This window comes from Oncorhynchus keta, chromosome 36, assembly GCF_023373465.1.
Source record: "Oncorhynchus keta strain PuntledgeMale-10-30-2019 chromosome 36, Oket_V2, whole genome shotgun sequence".
Taxonomy (NCBI): domain Eukaryota; kingdom Metazoa; phylum Chordata; class Actinopteri; order Salmoniformes; family Salmonidae; genus Oncorhynchus; species Oncorhynchus keta.
This window is the reverse complement of record NC_068456.1, coordinates 28,507,721-28,521,705: the sequence shown is the minus strand read 5'-3', so window position 1 is coordinate 28,521,705 and position 13,985 is coordinate 28,507,721. Positions and strand designations below refer to the sequence as shown.

Below are 13,985 nucleotides of genomic sequence, written 5' to 3'. Positions count from 1 at the left end.
GTCTACATACTGTTCCAAGTTAATATATTATATGTTGAACTTTGATAACTTATTTGTATAATTTCCAAGACATGTATTTTATTCCATTGACATAATTAGGTAGCCGAGCTGACAAGGTAAAAATCTGTTGTTCTGCCCGTGCAAGGCAGTTAACCCACTGTTCCCCGGGAGCGAAAGACGTGGATGTTGATTATGGCAGCCCCCCGCACCTCTCTGATTCAGAGGGGTTGGGTTAAATGCCAAAGACATTTCAGTTGAAGGCATTCAGTTGTACAACCGACTAGTTTTACTCCTTTCCCTAGCAATGAATTGTTCGTAGAAAGGGGATGAGGGTGAGTAAAATAAACTAAAGATGTTAATAAGATATTACTTTATTGATCCACAGAAGGGGAAATGTGTAAGAGACAGGGGGGACAAGAACACTGAATGATGAAATACAGGTTAGGTACTTTTACAGTTTTATTGTAGAACAATTTAAGGCAAATATACATCTTCCTTCTCTCATAAACACTTAACCTGGAACATCTTTCTTTGGTTTCGTCAAAATAAAAAGGCACATACATGTTCTCTACATTTCAGTAGAATATGGCACTATTTTCATTTGGATATCTGTAGGTAGGTAAGACAATGAACATACCAATGAGGACAACAGCTAGATAGAGGAATGTTCTCTACTCTGTGAGAGTACACGTGTGCCAACTTAGCCTTCGAGAGACCCTTTGGATGTACAAATAAAACGCAACCAAACGAATGATTATCCATCAACCGTATTGATGTCTTAATGAAGCACTTATAACACCACTGCTATTTCTACAAGATAGTGTTGACCTTCTTTGATAAAGCATAGAACCAGCTCCATATGTAAATATATGGTTCTGTATAGAACATGGAACCATGGCGTGACCAATCAGGTCAGATATGGGCAAAGCCAATGGCACTACAATATTGAAATGTAAAATCAACCCACTGGTCAAAACAAGTTCCTTAAAACACAATCGAATATACAAAAAAACACAATATACTTGAAAAAGTGAAGTTTTGTTTAGAATCACTGATTGCAGCCAGCTGGTGATGTAACAGATTCCTGAGAGGTAAAAGTTTGAAGGTAGATCAGTAAACAGAGAAACAGAACATTGACATGGGTCATATTCCTTAAGACATGTAACAGAAAATGTTATATAATGTTCCGAAATTGACCGTGGAAATTTGAATTCATGAATTCATTGAATTCATTTGACAGGTAGTCTAGTTAGTTCCTCCCTGTTTCAGCCAGTTTATTTTCATTTGGTGACTAATGACCACGATGCTCAGCGTAGACATTAAACCTGGCCCAATCCTAACCATGAAGGAGGAAATATGCAAAACTGATCCTGGATAAGTATCTAGGTGAAAACTTCCTCCTACTTCTTGAAGCTCTCTCATATGATTTGATAACATTTGGCAGAGTGATTCAATACTGGGTCAGTGAGATTTATTAAGACAGTTTCAAGAAAATAGCATTTAAAGGCCACTTAAACTGAGATTCAATTAATCAGAATTCAATTCATTTTCTGGCACTAATACAGATGGATGATGAACTTCATGTTGAGGATTGGTTGGCACAGCATTCAGTCAGAATACACAGGCCTTATACTCATCCAACAGTTGATAAGGCCACATTGAACCAGTTGATAGCAATAGAAGAGCATGGTGGTCCCGTGTGGCTCAGTTGGTAGAGCATGGTACTTGCAACGCCAGGGTTGTTGGTTCGATTCCCACGGGGTACCAGTACAAATGAATATGTATGCACACACTACTGTAAGTCGCTCTGGATAAGAGCGTCTTCTAAATGACGTAAATGCAAAAGAGCTCTGCGCATTAATCTGTCTCCACTAAAAAGGGGCTAATAGACCACTTTTTCCCTCTCCAAACGTTTACTATTAGATTAATTTCATCAGTAAGTGACAAACTCTCTCAGAATCACTTTCAAGCTGTTGTGATGAATGTAAAACTATAGACTCTACATATCGTTCTGCAATCCACCGCCGCTAGGGTGGCAGGTAGCCTGCGCTTAGAGCATTGGGCCATTAACCGAAAGGTTGCTAGTTCAAATCCCGAGACAACATGGTGAAAAATCTTATTATTTGCCTTTGAGCAAGGCACTTAACCCTAATTGCTTCGTGGTTGATAATGGCTGAACCTGTCTGTGACCCCACTCTCCACAGGTCTCTCAGCCGGAATTGAGATATGCAACAAACAAACATCTAATTCACACATGCGTATTAACACATACTTGTACATGTGTGAAATAGGCCAAATATAAGCACCAATTTATTATTCATTATCATAGCTAATGTGGCAGCATTGAAACAGTGGAGACCGATTTGCATAATAAGATCTCATAGCACAAGCTCTGAAAGGCAGGAGGATAGTTTGGCAGTGTAGTTCCAGGCAGGAGAATGGATATGTATGGTTTGTCTCTCTACATTCTATGGATATGGATGGTTTGTCTCTCTACATTCTATGGATACGGATGGTTTGTCTCTCTACATTCTATGGAAGAACAGCAGCAAGTAGAAGCTCCATCCCATTCCCTTTTGGCCCTATGCCAGGATAAGCTAAAGGAACAGAAAGCTAAGAAGATAACCCGGAGGTAGGAATGTTCTGTAGTTTCAGCGTCCAACAATACATTGTACCCTTGCAAAACAACTGACAAGTTGACTGAGATGGTAACAAGTCATCAGGGACGGTAACACGTTGTCAGGCTGACAAATAGAAAAAGGGGAGCTCTGAAAAAGAGACGGTGTGTCCACTTATTGTTTCTTTGATTATAAATAGATTCTCCATTTTCAGACCTTTTCATATTTCTGTGATTTAACTCGATCAGCCCAGGCACAGCTCTGGCTTGTATTAGCTGGTTTACAGTTGGATTCTTCCAGTCCTCTTCTCCACTCCCGACACCCATAAGTTTAGGTTGAACTTTACAGTCAACATTTATAAAATACTATTGGAGGTTTGGCTTTCCATATACTCAAGTTCATCTAATAATCATGAAGAAAAAAACAGATTTGTACAGTCTGCATTACAATGTCCAGCTTTATAAGGCATGTTTACATATTTTTTCTACTGAAGCTAAGGTAATTCTGGCAGCCAGATATTCCCAGGTTTAAACCCGGGTTTCAATGACCAAGATACTGTTAATCAGAGAAGCATCCATGTCATGAACACATTCGTTTTAGCTAGTCTCACTACATTTGAGGAGAGTCAACTGAACCATTTTAAATATTCCATATGGCATATTGGGACTTATGTGAGACCCGGGTGTCATAGTATTGTTATTGTGCGTTTTAAAGAACAAATGACGGAGGCTTTTTGCCTTGTTTGGACTCTAGCACTGGGGGAAACAGTCATGTCTGCTCACTAAATGGTCTCTGAAAATAAAGAGATTTCATGTGCAAATTTAACATTACACAGGCCTAGCTCTCCCACACAGGCAGTATCTCTTTTCTCAAATGCATTCCTCTAGTGTTCTATCAGCCTCTCTTTCTCATGATACAGCCTCTCACGCTATCTGGCCGTCTGGTGGCCTGCCCTCCACTCTTAACCTGTGTCCAGACGACAGTGATGTCAGACAGCAGCAGGGAACACTTCCTGTAAAGCACCACTCTTCCTTTGGCTGGAAAAGGGGGGGATGAAAGAAAAGGAAGAGAGGATTTGGTTCCTTCAGTGACGTGCAAACACAAGCATTGTCTTTGGAGGCTGGGACAGGGGAACAGTACAAACCCCCATCTCATCCAGTGTCTACTCCTCTCCCCTGGGCTTATGTAGCATTGGCATAGTCCACTTCACACCCTGCAATGGTGGTGTTTTGGCAATGGATACTCAAAAGTCCCTCCACCTCCCCCAGATTGATAATGGTACAGGCCAGCTCTCTGGCTTCTCTCCCAGGGACTACAGCATTGACATGGTTTCAGGGGGGGGTGGAATGGGACCTCCTAAGGACTCCACTTTGTGGCCTCTCCTGTTGGGCCCCAGGGCTCCCCCTCTGGCTAGCACCATCACAGTATCTCCTGTGACACCGGTGAACTCGAAGGCAAAGGTTCCGTAGAAGAGCATGATGATGATGCAGAATACCCACTCAAAGATGGCCGATGCATGCTGTAGGACGAAGCTCTCCTGGATAAAGAACACGCCAGCTAGAGGCAAGAAGGTCAAGGAGCAGCTCTAACAGAGTTACAGACAGACAGACCCACCTAGAGGCAGGGAGGTCAAGGAGCACAACTCACAGACGGACAGACCGACTGAAATGAGAAGAGGATGTCCAAGTCTCAAAACAAACCCTAGCCTGGGCAGTATCCTATATTGGACTGCAGCAGCAACATTCATATCCACCATCAACTCCCTATTTCATACCCTCACTCCCCTGCCACCCCCCTCTATCCCCCCTGCCACCCCCCTCTATCCCCCCACTCTCTAGCTCCTCCACCCCCCACTCTCCAGCTCCTCCACCCCCATCCTTCGCTTCTCTCCCACATTCCAACACCCCCTCCATCTTCCCTCTGTACTCTCTGGTTGTGATAAGTCGTATGAGCCTTGACTTATCGCCTCATAACATCCTCTCCTGTTTCTGTAGCGTGAAGCAGTATGATGTACCAGTACCCCCCCCCCCGGATAGGACGCTAGTCTATCGCAGGGCCTTGGTTGTGAAGATAACACAGATCTTATCGAGTCTTTTGCAGTAAAGGATACTAAGCACCAGGGTAATGAAGGCCAGTAGTGTCATGCCCAGTCGTAGGTGAGCCACGCTGTATTCTCCCTGAGTTTTGGCCAGCCTGTAGGTTAGAGCCGACTGAAGACACACAAACAGCATACTGGTGGGGAACGCTACCCCTGCCCCCACATAGTGGAGGATCTTAGCATTGTCCACCTGGGAGGGAGCAAGCAAGAGAGAAGATAGAAAAAGAGATGCATTGATTAGCAAAGGCTTGATTTTCATTGTCTCAATGGCATTGAACAAGGCACATACTGAATACGTCATATTGACACACATGATGGCATATGATGCTAGACAAAAGCCTCCTCTCTGTTCCAACCTCTAGTGCTGCTGTGGCTCAATTTGGCCAGAAGGGGGCAGCAGCAGTCAGTCATTGATACTACTGAGTCAGGTAACTCAGTGACCCTGCTGTGTTGTCAATGGAGCCACCTGTTGCTTTTATTCTTTCTTTAGACAGAAATAGAGACTGGGATAGAGGGATCGATCGAGCGAGCGAGCCCAGGGAGGGAGGGATCGATCGAGCGAGCGAGCCCAGGGAGGGAGGGATCGATCGAGCGAGCGAGCCCAGGGAGGGAGGGATCGAGCGAGCGAGCGAGCCCAGGGAGGGAGGGATCGAGCGAGCGAGCCCGCCCAGGGAGGGAGGGATCGAGCGAGCGAGCCCGCCCAGGGAGGGAGGGATCGAGCGAGCGAGCCCAGCCCAGGGAGGGATCGAGCGAGCGAGCCCAGGGAGGGATCGAGCGAGCGAGCGAGCCCAGGGAGGGAGGGATCGAGCGAGCGAGCCCAGGGAGGGATCGAGCGAGCGAGCCCAGGGAGGGATCGAGCGAGCCCAGGGAGGGATCCAGGGAGCAGGGAGGGATCCAGGGAGGGAGGGAGGGATCAGGGAGGGATCCAGGGGAGCAGGGAGGGATCGAGCGAGCCCAGGGAGGGATCCAGGGAGCAGGGAGGGATCCAGGGAGCAGGGAGGGATCCAGGGAGCAGGGATCGATAGGTCAGTGAGAAAGAGGCCAGTGGTACAGTAGAGTATAACACCTCCTTGTCCCTCCTGAATTTGATCACGTTGCCAGGCTGAAACACACAATACACAAAGGAGCATGTGACCACACACGCACACACACACACACACACACACACACACACACACACACACACACACACACACACACACACACAGGCCTCAGTGGCACCAGTCAGTCCGATGGAACCTGATAACAGGACAGCATACACTCAAAGCAGCTTTAAACAATGCAGGGTACTGACCAGACCAAGGGGACCGACAGAATAAATGTGTGTCAAATCACCTTTATCAAATTGGTAGTTCTCCCAGAACTACTACAATCCATATGAAAATGACAATAGTTAGGCTAGCTATTAACTAAGACGAGGGACTAATTTATCAGACCAAAGGCTTCGGCTACAGTAACAGCTTTCCGTTGCCCTCACTAACTCCGTATGAAATGAAAGTAGGTTTTCGAGGCTCTTCCTTAAGAGACCAAATTAATTAAATTTCTCTCTATGGCTCTTCCTATAAAATCAAAGACAAAACAGCCAGAGATGACAGCTACAGTATATAATTACTGTTGACATAACACATAGTGTTACAGATAAAGACAGCTTGCAGTGCAGTAACACCTCTCATCCCTCTCCTCGTTAGCTGTGTCCATTAGGTAAATCCTATTGCTTCTGGTCCAACACTTTCCTATTTAGCTGTCACACACAGACACCAGTAAAGTTGAGGAAAGGAAAGTACAAGTCTTTCTGCAAGTCTTTCCAATGTAAGCCCCTTCAGCTAGCCATATGTTCTAATGCTGCCCGCCCAGCCAACGTCTGCAGTTGACTTTGGCAGGCAGTAAATGCTAGGATGTCATCTATCTACCCGTTGTAGGCTGGGTGAAGAGGCTGTGTAACACACTGACTTTTAAGTCATTTAGCAGACGCTCTTATCCAGAGTGACTTACTGGAGCAATTAGGGTTCCTCAAGGGCACCGACAGATTCTTCACCTAGTCGGTTCAGGGATTCGAATCAGCGACCTTTTGGTTACTGGCCCAACGCTCTTAACCGCTAGGCTACCTGCCCTTAACCGCTAGGCTACCTGCCCTTAACCGCTAGGCTACCTGCCCTTAACCGCTAGGCTACCTGCCCTTAACCGCTAGGCTACCTGCCCTTAACCGCTAGGCTACCTGCCCTTAACCGCTAGGCTACCTGCCCTTAACCGCTAGGCTACCTGCCCTTAACCGCTAGGCTACCTGCCCTTAACCGCTAGGCTACCTGCCCTTAACCGCTAGGCTACCTGCCCTTAACCGCTAGGCTACCTGCCGGGCACACACATGCCCAAGCGAGGACAAAGTACAAAAGTAACTTTTGAAAGTGTTTACTGGTAATATCCTGTATTTATTATGTTGCTAATGTTGCTTCAGGTGAAAGGGACAAGCAGGTCAGAGGTCATGTAAGGGATGGAATAGAGTACCAGGATGATGCAGAGCGTAGAAAAAGAAGAGGGGGTTTTAATAGTGAGAGCAAAAAATAGGCTTAGAAAGAAGGATAATTCAGAACAGGGAGAATTGGAATGGTGAAATAGGTGTAAAGAGAGATGTCTGTGGCCCAGAGAACCTTCAGTTGTCTCTAGGAGAGAGAAGCAGACTGACTTCCAGTCATGCCTTTCACACCTCCCTCCACCCGCCTGCCTGTCTCATCCCCTCATCTCTCCACCCCTGTGTTCTCTCTCCCGGTCAGCGCCCACAGAGGGAACACCCAAAGAAGTGTACTATTCCCATCCACCCCTGGTGTGTGTGGGTGTGTGGCCATCTATTTCAGGTCCTCCTGTCTAAAAGGGTCTGAGTCAAAGAGCCCTGCCCTGCATAACACAACATGATGTCCTAAAAGTGTTATTATATAGCCTAGTACTTTTAGTGATTGTGTTGTTTCTGATGCTCTGTGAGGCTTTCATCTTAGTACTGTTTGTGCTACTGTTCCAGCTGCAAACACAGCCTATTTAATTTTCACTGCTTCAAATTGGTCTACTAATGTGAGTGTTAAATATGCTATGTCTATGTATTTATGTAGCTATACATCTGTATTTGCATTGCTTTGTGTAGCAATTTTTTTTAATTAATTAAGTTTTATGTCATCCAACACTACTGCAGCGGGGACTGGCTCTGATTGGTGATTGAATACAGAAAGTTCCAGAGACTGGCTCTGATTGGGTACAGATGGGATCTGTGACACGTGTGCACACAGTCTGCTCCTGGCTGTAACAAACACACATGCGTGCCGTGATGACTCACTTAAACCCCCCCCCTCCCCGTAAAATCTCCCTCCAGTTTTTCACAACGCTCTGCTGGCAGACAGGCCCCAGAGGATAGGAGGGAGAAAGGGAAGTGAGTCACTGATGATACTCCCTGTTCTTACCACAGATAGAACAATGAGACCGATATTTCACTGGATGTGGAAATATGAAGCATCCGCTTGGCATTTTCACTCATTAACAAATATGGCAGTGAGAGGAAGCCCACTGGCAGGCAGTGAGAGAAAATTGAACGAGATGGATTTTGGCCTCCTTTCTGCAAATCTTCTCATCGATGAAACATTTGATCTCAATAGAGTTCTCTGTTCCCAAAACTAGAATCTGTTATGAACAGAGTAGACTACGTTTTGTAGACTTTAGCCATTGCCAATGTTTTTAAAAATTGCGTTGTTTAGAAGGAGTGCGAAGTCCAATTGAGTTATTGCACACGGCCATGTCACAGAGTAGGCGTTCCCTGACGGAAATATACAGATATACGCTAGAACAGGCCAATAGGATCTTGCTAGCTCATGCTTGGCTCTGCCCACTATGACAGCCTGTCGTTTCCTATGGGAACAGATGAGGTGTTTCTTGCTTTAGTGATAAAAATCTTTGCACTTACTTTCGCTTTGACAGACACACACAAAGGCGTCCGCATGATTCCCATCTGAAACAGTGATATTATCGTTTCGGTCTTCTGCAAAGGTTTTTTCGGCAGTTTACGCACACAAAAAAATCTTCCTGAAGCAAGCCGAACTTCAGTCTCCGAAGTCTATTCCCTTTCTTTGGTGATTGGTCAACAGTAGGGATTCTTTAATGAAGTGTGTTGTCATTCAACAAGAGACAACTCATTTTCATGCACATTGTTTTAATTAGAAAAACTGCACCAAATATCTTAGATTTAAAATTGTTCGACCAAGATCTCTACAAAAACGTAAAAATGAATGACAACTCAAGATTAATTCGGACTATTTTGAGTTAGTGTAAACTGGCTATGGCGTCTCAAAATGGACAAACAGTACTATTGCCGCTATTTTCTTGTTTTTCAAGCAAAGATCTTCCAAGGGAGTATGCAGGCACACTAGTTTGCTTTGCGCCAGCCGAACTGAAGCATGCTGACGCCTTTAACTCATCTCTGTCATAGCCCACACTTACCCACAGTTGGCACAGTGTATGAGCCACCGGACAGGCTTACTTTGTGACCAAGGGACTTAAGCTGTTAAACTGGCCTCTAAGAGGTGTGGTTCAGATGAGGCTGGTGGGAGAAGCTATAGGAGGACGGCCTAATGTAAGTAATGACTGGAATGGAAGAAATGGAACGGAGTCAAACATGTGGTTTCCATATGTTAGATGTGTTTCATACCGGACCAACTAATGAGCCTGTCCTCCTATAGCTCCTCACACCAGCCTCCTCTGGTGGGGTTAGAGGTGTGAGGCCCTATCAAAAGCTTCAGCAGAGTAGAAGGGTGATGTTAGGGGCCCTAATACTTTATTGTTTCACATCCATCTTCACACAAACATGTCTTACAACCTCCCCCTGTCAGGAAGCTCTCATATTAACACCTTGAGTCATATCAACACATGGCATGATGACCTATTATTAGTTAGGGATTTGAAGGTTTTTCTTTGATAAGATGAATGCTTCAGTTTGTTTGATATTTGGGATGCTTCTCATTAATTCACCTTCCTCCCGGCCCCCGAGTGGCGCAAAGGCCTAAGGCACTGCATCTCAGTGCAAGAGACGTCACTAAAGTCCCTGGTTCAAATCCAGGCTGTATCACATCCGGCCGAGATTGGGAGTCCCATAGGGCGGCGTACAATTGGCCCAGCATCGTCTGGGTTTGGCCGGTGTAGGCCGTCAATGTAAATAAGAATGTTCTTAACTGACTTGCCTAGTTAAATAAAGGTTAGATAAAACATGTATTCCTCCTGTCGTTGTTCCTTTGTAAGTGCTTTCATTTAATTATTTTATTGTGTGAAACACTTGTACTAAAAAGCACTACACAAGGTTATTATTAATTATCTAAAAAAGAAATTCAGCACCATCTGTAATATCCCTCTTAGTGTATTTAGTGGGTGTTCATTTCAAGGAAGGACAGAAAGCTCAGAGACGTACAGTAAATACCCATGGAAGTAACAACTTCCTCTATTTTTGCCGAGTCAGAGTTGGTAGAGGGAAGACCACAGAAGACCTCCCCAAAAAACATTAAATGAATAACAGATTTCTTGAGTTACCTTAGATTCATTCTGACTATTTTGAGCCGGGGTATATTGGCTACGGTGTCTCAAGTGGGACAAACAGTACGATTGCTGCTTTTTTCTCATTTTTCAAGGAAATGTATTTAAGGGAGTATGCGAGTAACAGACGTTCACGTCGCCTTGTTGAGTTCTGCAAGGAGCAAACCGAACGTAGTATGCAGACGCCTTAAAGGAGAATCCGGGGAGTAGTGAAGGTGTCAGCTTTACACCTCTCTCTAAAGTTTTGTTATGAAGAGTCCATGTCTGGCATTCAGGGTAGAAACATCATGTACACACACACACCACTTCCTTCCACAAACCCACCGCCCAGAGCCCTGAACGCCCAGCGCCCTGAACGCCCAGAGCCCTGAACGCCCAGAGCCCTGAACGCCCAGAGCCCTGAACGCCCAGAGCCCTGAACGCCCAGAGCCCTGAACGCCCAGAGCCCTGAACGCCCAGAGAGTAAGCAGTAAAAGTTGCAACTTTTTTTAAAAATATCCTGGTGGAGGATTCCTGAAATCAGGAGGGAAAAAGCGAGTAGGTAATCCTCAGTCTACGAATTATTGTTCTCTGAAATACCTGGGAATTATATGAATGTTTGCAAGCCTAGTAGAGAGTAGGGACGGACAGAGATATATTAGGATAAATGGAGAGGGGGAAAGAGGGAGGAAGTCATTCAGACATAACTAATTGCAGGCAAAGGCCTAATGTACTGAATGTTAAGGAACCCGCCCCCCCCTTCCTCCACTAGTCTCTAAGGCAACCCCTCCTATAGTACCCCAAATTGGCACCGTGCGAGCGACTTGGCATCAAAGTTCCAAATATTTAAACTTGCAGAAACTATGTCCTGAACAACTAAACAACCACAGGGCAGGAATTAAGGTGGGATGCCTCACTACCCTAATAGTGTGTGTGTGTGTGTGTGTACCCTCATACGTGAGCGGTCCATAACTACAACATGAAGCCGGTCTGGAATGCAGAAGCACCAGCAGAGGATGGAGAGAGAGGAGGAGAGAGAACAGAGAGAGAGAGGCGGCGGCGAGAGAGGTGGCGAGAGAGGTGGCGAGAGAGGAGAGAGGTGGACAGAGAGGTGGAGAGAGGTGGACAGAGAGGAGAGAGGTGGAGAGAGAGGAGAGAGGTGGAGAGAGAGGAGAGAGGTGGCGAGAGAGGAGAGAGGTGGCGAGAGAGGAGAGAGGTGGAGAGAGAGGAGAGAGGTGGAGAGAGGGGGAGAGAGGTGGAGAGAGGTGGAGAGAGGTGGAGAGAGGTGGAGAGAGGTGGAGAGAGGTGGGGAGAGGTGGGGAGAGAGGTGGGGAGAGGTGGGGAGAGGTGGGAGAGGTGGGGAGAGGTGGGGGAGAGGTGGGGAGAGGTGGGGAGAGAGGGGAGAGAGGGGGAGAGAGGGGGAGAGAGGGGGAGAGAGGGGGAGAGAGGGGGAGAGAGGGGGAGAGGGGGAGAGAGGTGGAGAGAGGTGGAGAGAGGGAGAGAGAGAGAGAGGAGGAGAGAGGGAGAGAGAGGAGAGAGGTGGAGAGAGAGGAGAGAGGTGGAGAGAGGGGAGAGAGGTGGGTGAGAGAGGGGAGAGGTGGGGAGAGGAGGAGAGAGGTGGAGAGAGGTGGGGAGAGAGGGGAGAGAGGAGGAGAGGGGGGAGAGAGGGGAGAGAGGGGGAGAGAGGGGGAGAGGAGAGAGGGGAGAGAGGGGGAGAGGGGAAAGGAGAGAGAGAGAGGAGAGGTGGAGAGAGAGGAGAGGTGGAGAGAATAGAAAAGGGTTAGGGCAGCAGAGGAGAGGTAGGGACAGATAAAGAGTGTGAAACAGTTGTGTTGCTGAACACACGTACCTGGAAGTTGCCAATCATGATGAGTCCTGCAGCACAGATCCAGCCGGTGGATAGGCCTGCTGTGTTCAACACACAGTTCTGATACTTCTCTATCACATGGGCATAACGTAGGAATACTATCACCATCACTGTAGAGAGAGAGAGAGAGAGAGAGAGATTTTCCAATGGTTTCCAGGAAATTTGCCAGGTGACAATACTAGGGAAGGGATGGGGAAGAATAGGGAAGAAGGGGTGAAGGGAGAGACCAGATGAGTTACACCAGTGAAATAGGAGAGAGAGGGGGGACCAGGTGAGTTACACCAGTGAAATAGGAGAGAGAGGGGGGACCAGGTGAGTTACACTAGTGAAATAGGAGAGAGAGGGGGGGAGAGGCCAGGTGAGTTACACTAGTGAAATAGGAGAGAGAGGGGGAGAGACCAGGTGAGTTACACTAGTGAAATAGGAGAGAGAGAGGGGGGGGGAAGACCAGGTGAGTTACACTAGTGAAATAGGAGAGAGAGGGGGGGGCAGGTGAGACACTAGTGAAATAGGAGTTTACACTAGTGAAATAGGAGAGAGATGCAGACATGCTACACTGGTCTCTGTTTGGGCTTCATTGTACCTGTCTAATTGAAGATAGCTGTGAGGGAAGGAAGAGTGGAGAGAGAGTGGGAGGAAGGGGAGAGAGTGAGAGGGAGGGATGACAAGAGAGTGGGAAAGAGGAAAGGGAGAGTGGGAAGGAGAGGGTGAGGTGGGTATAGAACTCGGAGCCCCTTGCATCGTGACCTCAAGCTGAGATGCCCAGGTCATGTTCATGAGGGCACGCAACAGAATTGAAAAATATATATATATTTTGCAACAGAAAAAAAATGTTTTTATTCTAATTGCACAAGCCTACATAATGCCTCCCTGTTCAGTCTTTTTTATCTGTTAAATCCCAATGAACAGGGGCCCGTTCCAAGGCAGGAGGGACTAGTACTGTTGAAGTAGGGCCTCCACCACAGGCTCCTTAAGGTAGGTTAGGGTTTCCTCAATGGTGGGTCGAAATACCATTGTTGCTAAACCCAGACAGGTGTTGGTATGGGTGTTGCTGTGCAAACCCTGCCTGGCGTCAGTACAGGACACACACACACCGTCTGGACAAAGATCGAGAACCACAGTTCTGACATTAACTTAAACATACATTATGGGACAGAAGGAATTCTGCCAGTAAACATACACCTTGGGGCAGAGTGATGTTATGAAAGAACAGACCAACAAAAGCAGCTAGCTAGAGTTCCCCTGCCACAGGGCATTAAGCTGGGGTTTCATTGTGTGTGTGTTTGTGTGTGTTGCCTACGCGCATGTGTGTTCAGTGCACCCAAGTCATTTCAGCGAAGTGAGGTAAGTTACAATCATGGAAAAACAAACAGCCTCTGGGCTAGTAGGAAAAGGAAATGGTGCCTTATTTCTCTCCCTGTGTTCTGGTTTCTATTCAACAGAAAACACTGAGGAGAAAGAAAACTAATTGGCATTTACTGCATTCAATTACAGTGTCTGGTCTGTGCACTGGCTAGTTGCCTAGCCAGCAGTCTTTGTCAATAAGGTCCAGCTCTGTATTTATTTAAAAACAACAGTTTTCGTATTGAAGCCTTCAACAGTGCTTGACCCTACCATAGGCTTTTAATGCTAAAACATGTTTAAGTTTGATAATCAAATATACATTTCCCCCTGAAAACATCTGAACATCTCTGGCAGTACATTCAGTGTCATTGACAATCGCAACAGTATCCTTCTCTGAGAATACCGGTCATCCCATAATAGATTCAAAAGGTAGACACAGAATGTGTACTAACTAAAGCAATTGATGAGTAAGCACCTGCAGTGACCACCATGTTACCATGGAAGAACCTACTGTAGCACTTCT

The 13,985-nt window shown here is 46.4% G+C and overlaps 1 protein-coding gene across 2 annotated transcripts in view; it reads right to left on the bottom strand.

The window, feature by feature from the left end:
* Positions 1-446: 446 nt before the first annotated feature.
* The window catches only part of LOC118369873 (transmembrane protein 150A-like), a 49,334-nt gene continuing 35,795 nt past the window's right edge, over positions 447-13,985 (bottom strand). For both annotated transcript variants that reach the window (XM_052498771.1, XM_052498770.1), the window contains 3 exons: positions 12,101-12,228; positions 4,729-4,906; positions 447-4,175 (listed from right to left, as the gene is read on the bottom strand). In XM_052498771.1, coding sequence (XP_052354731.1) covers positions 3,931-4,175; positions 4,729-4,906; positions 12,101-12,228 — 551 coding nt within the window. In that variant the 3' untranslated portion in view covers positions 447-3,930. The remainder of the gene's footprint in view (positions 4,176-4,728; positions 4,907-12,100; positions 12,229-13,985) is intronic.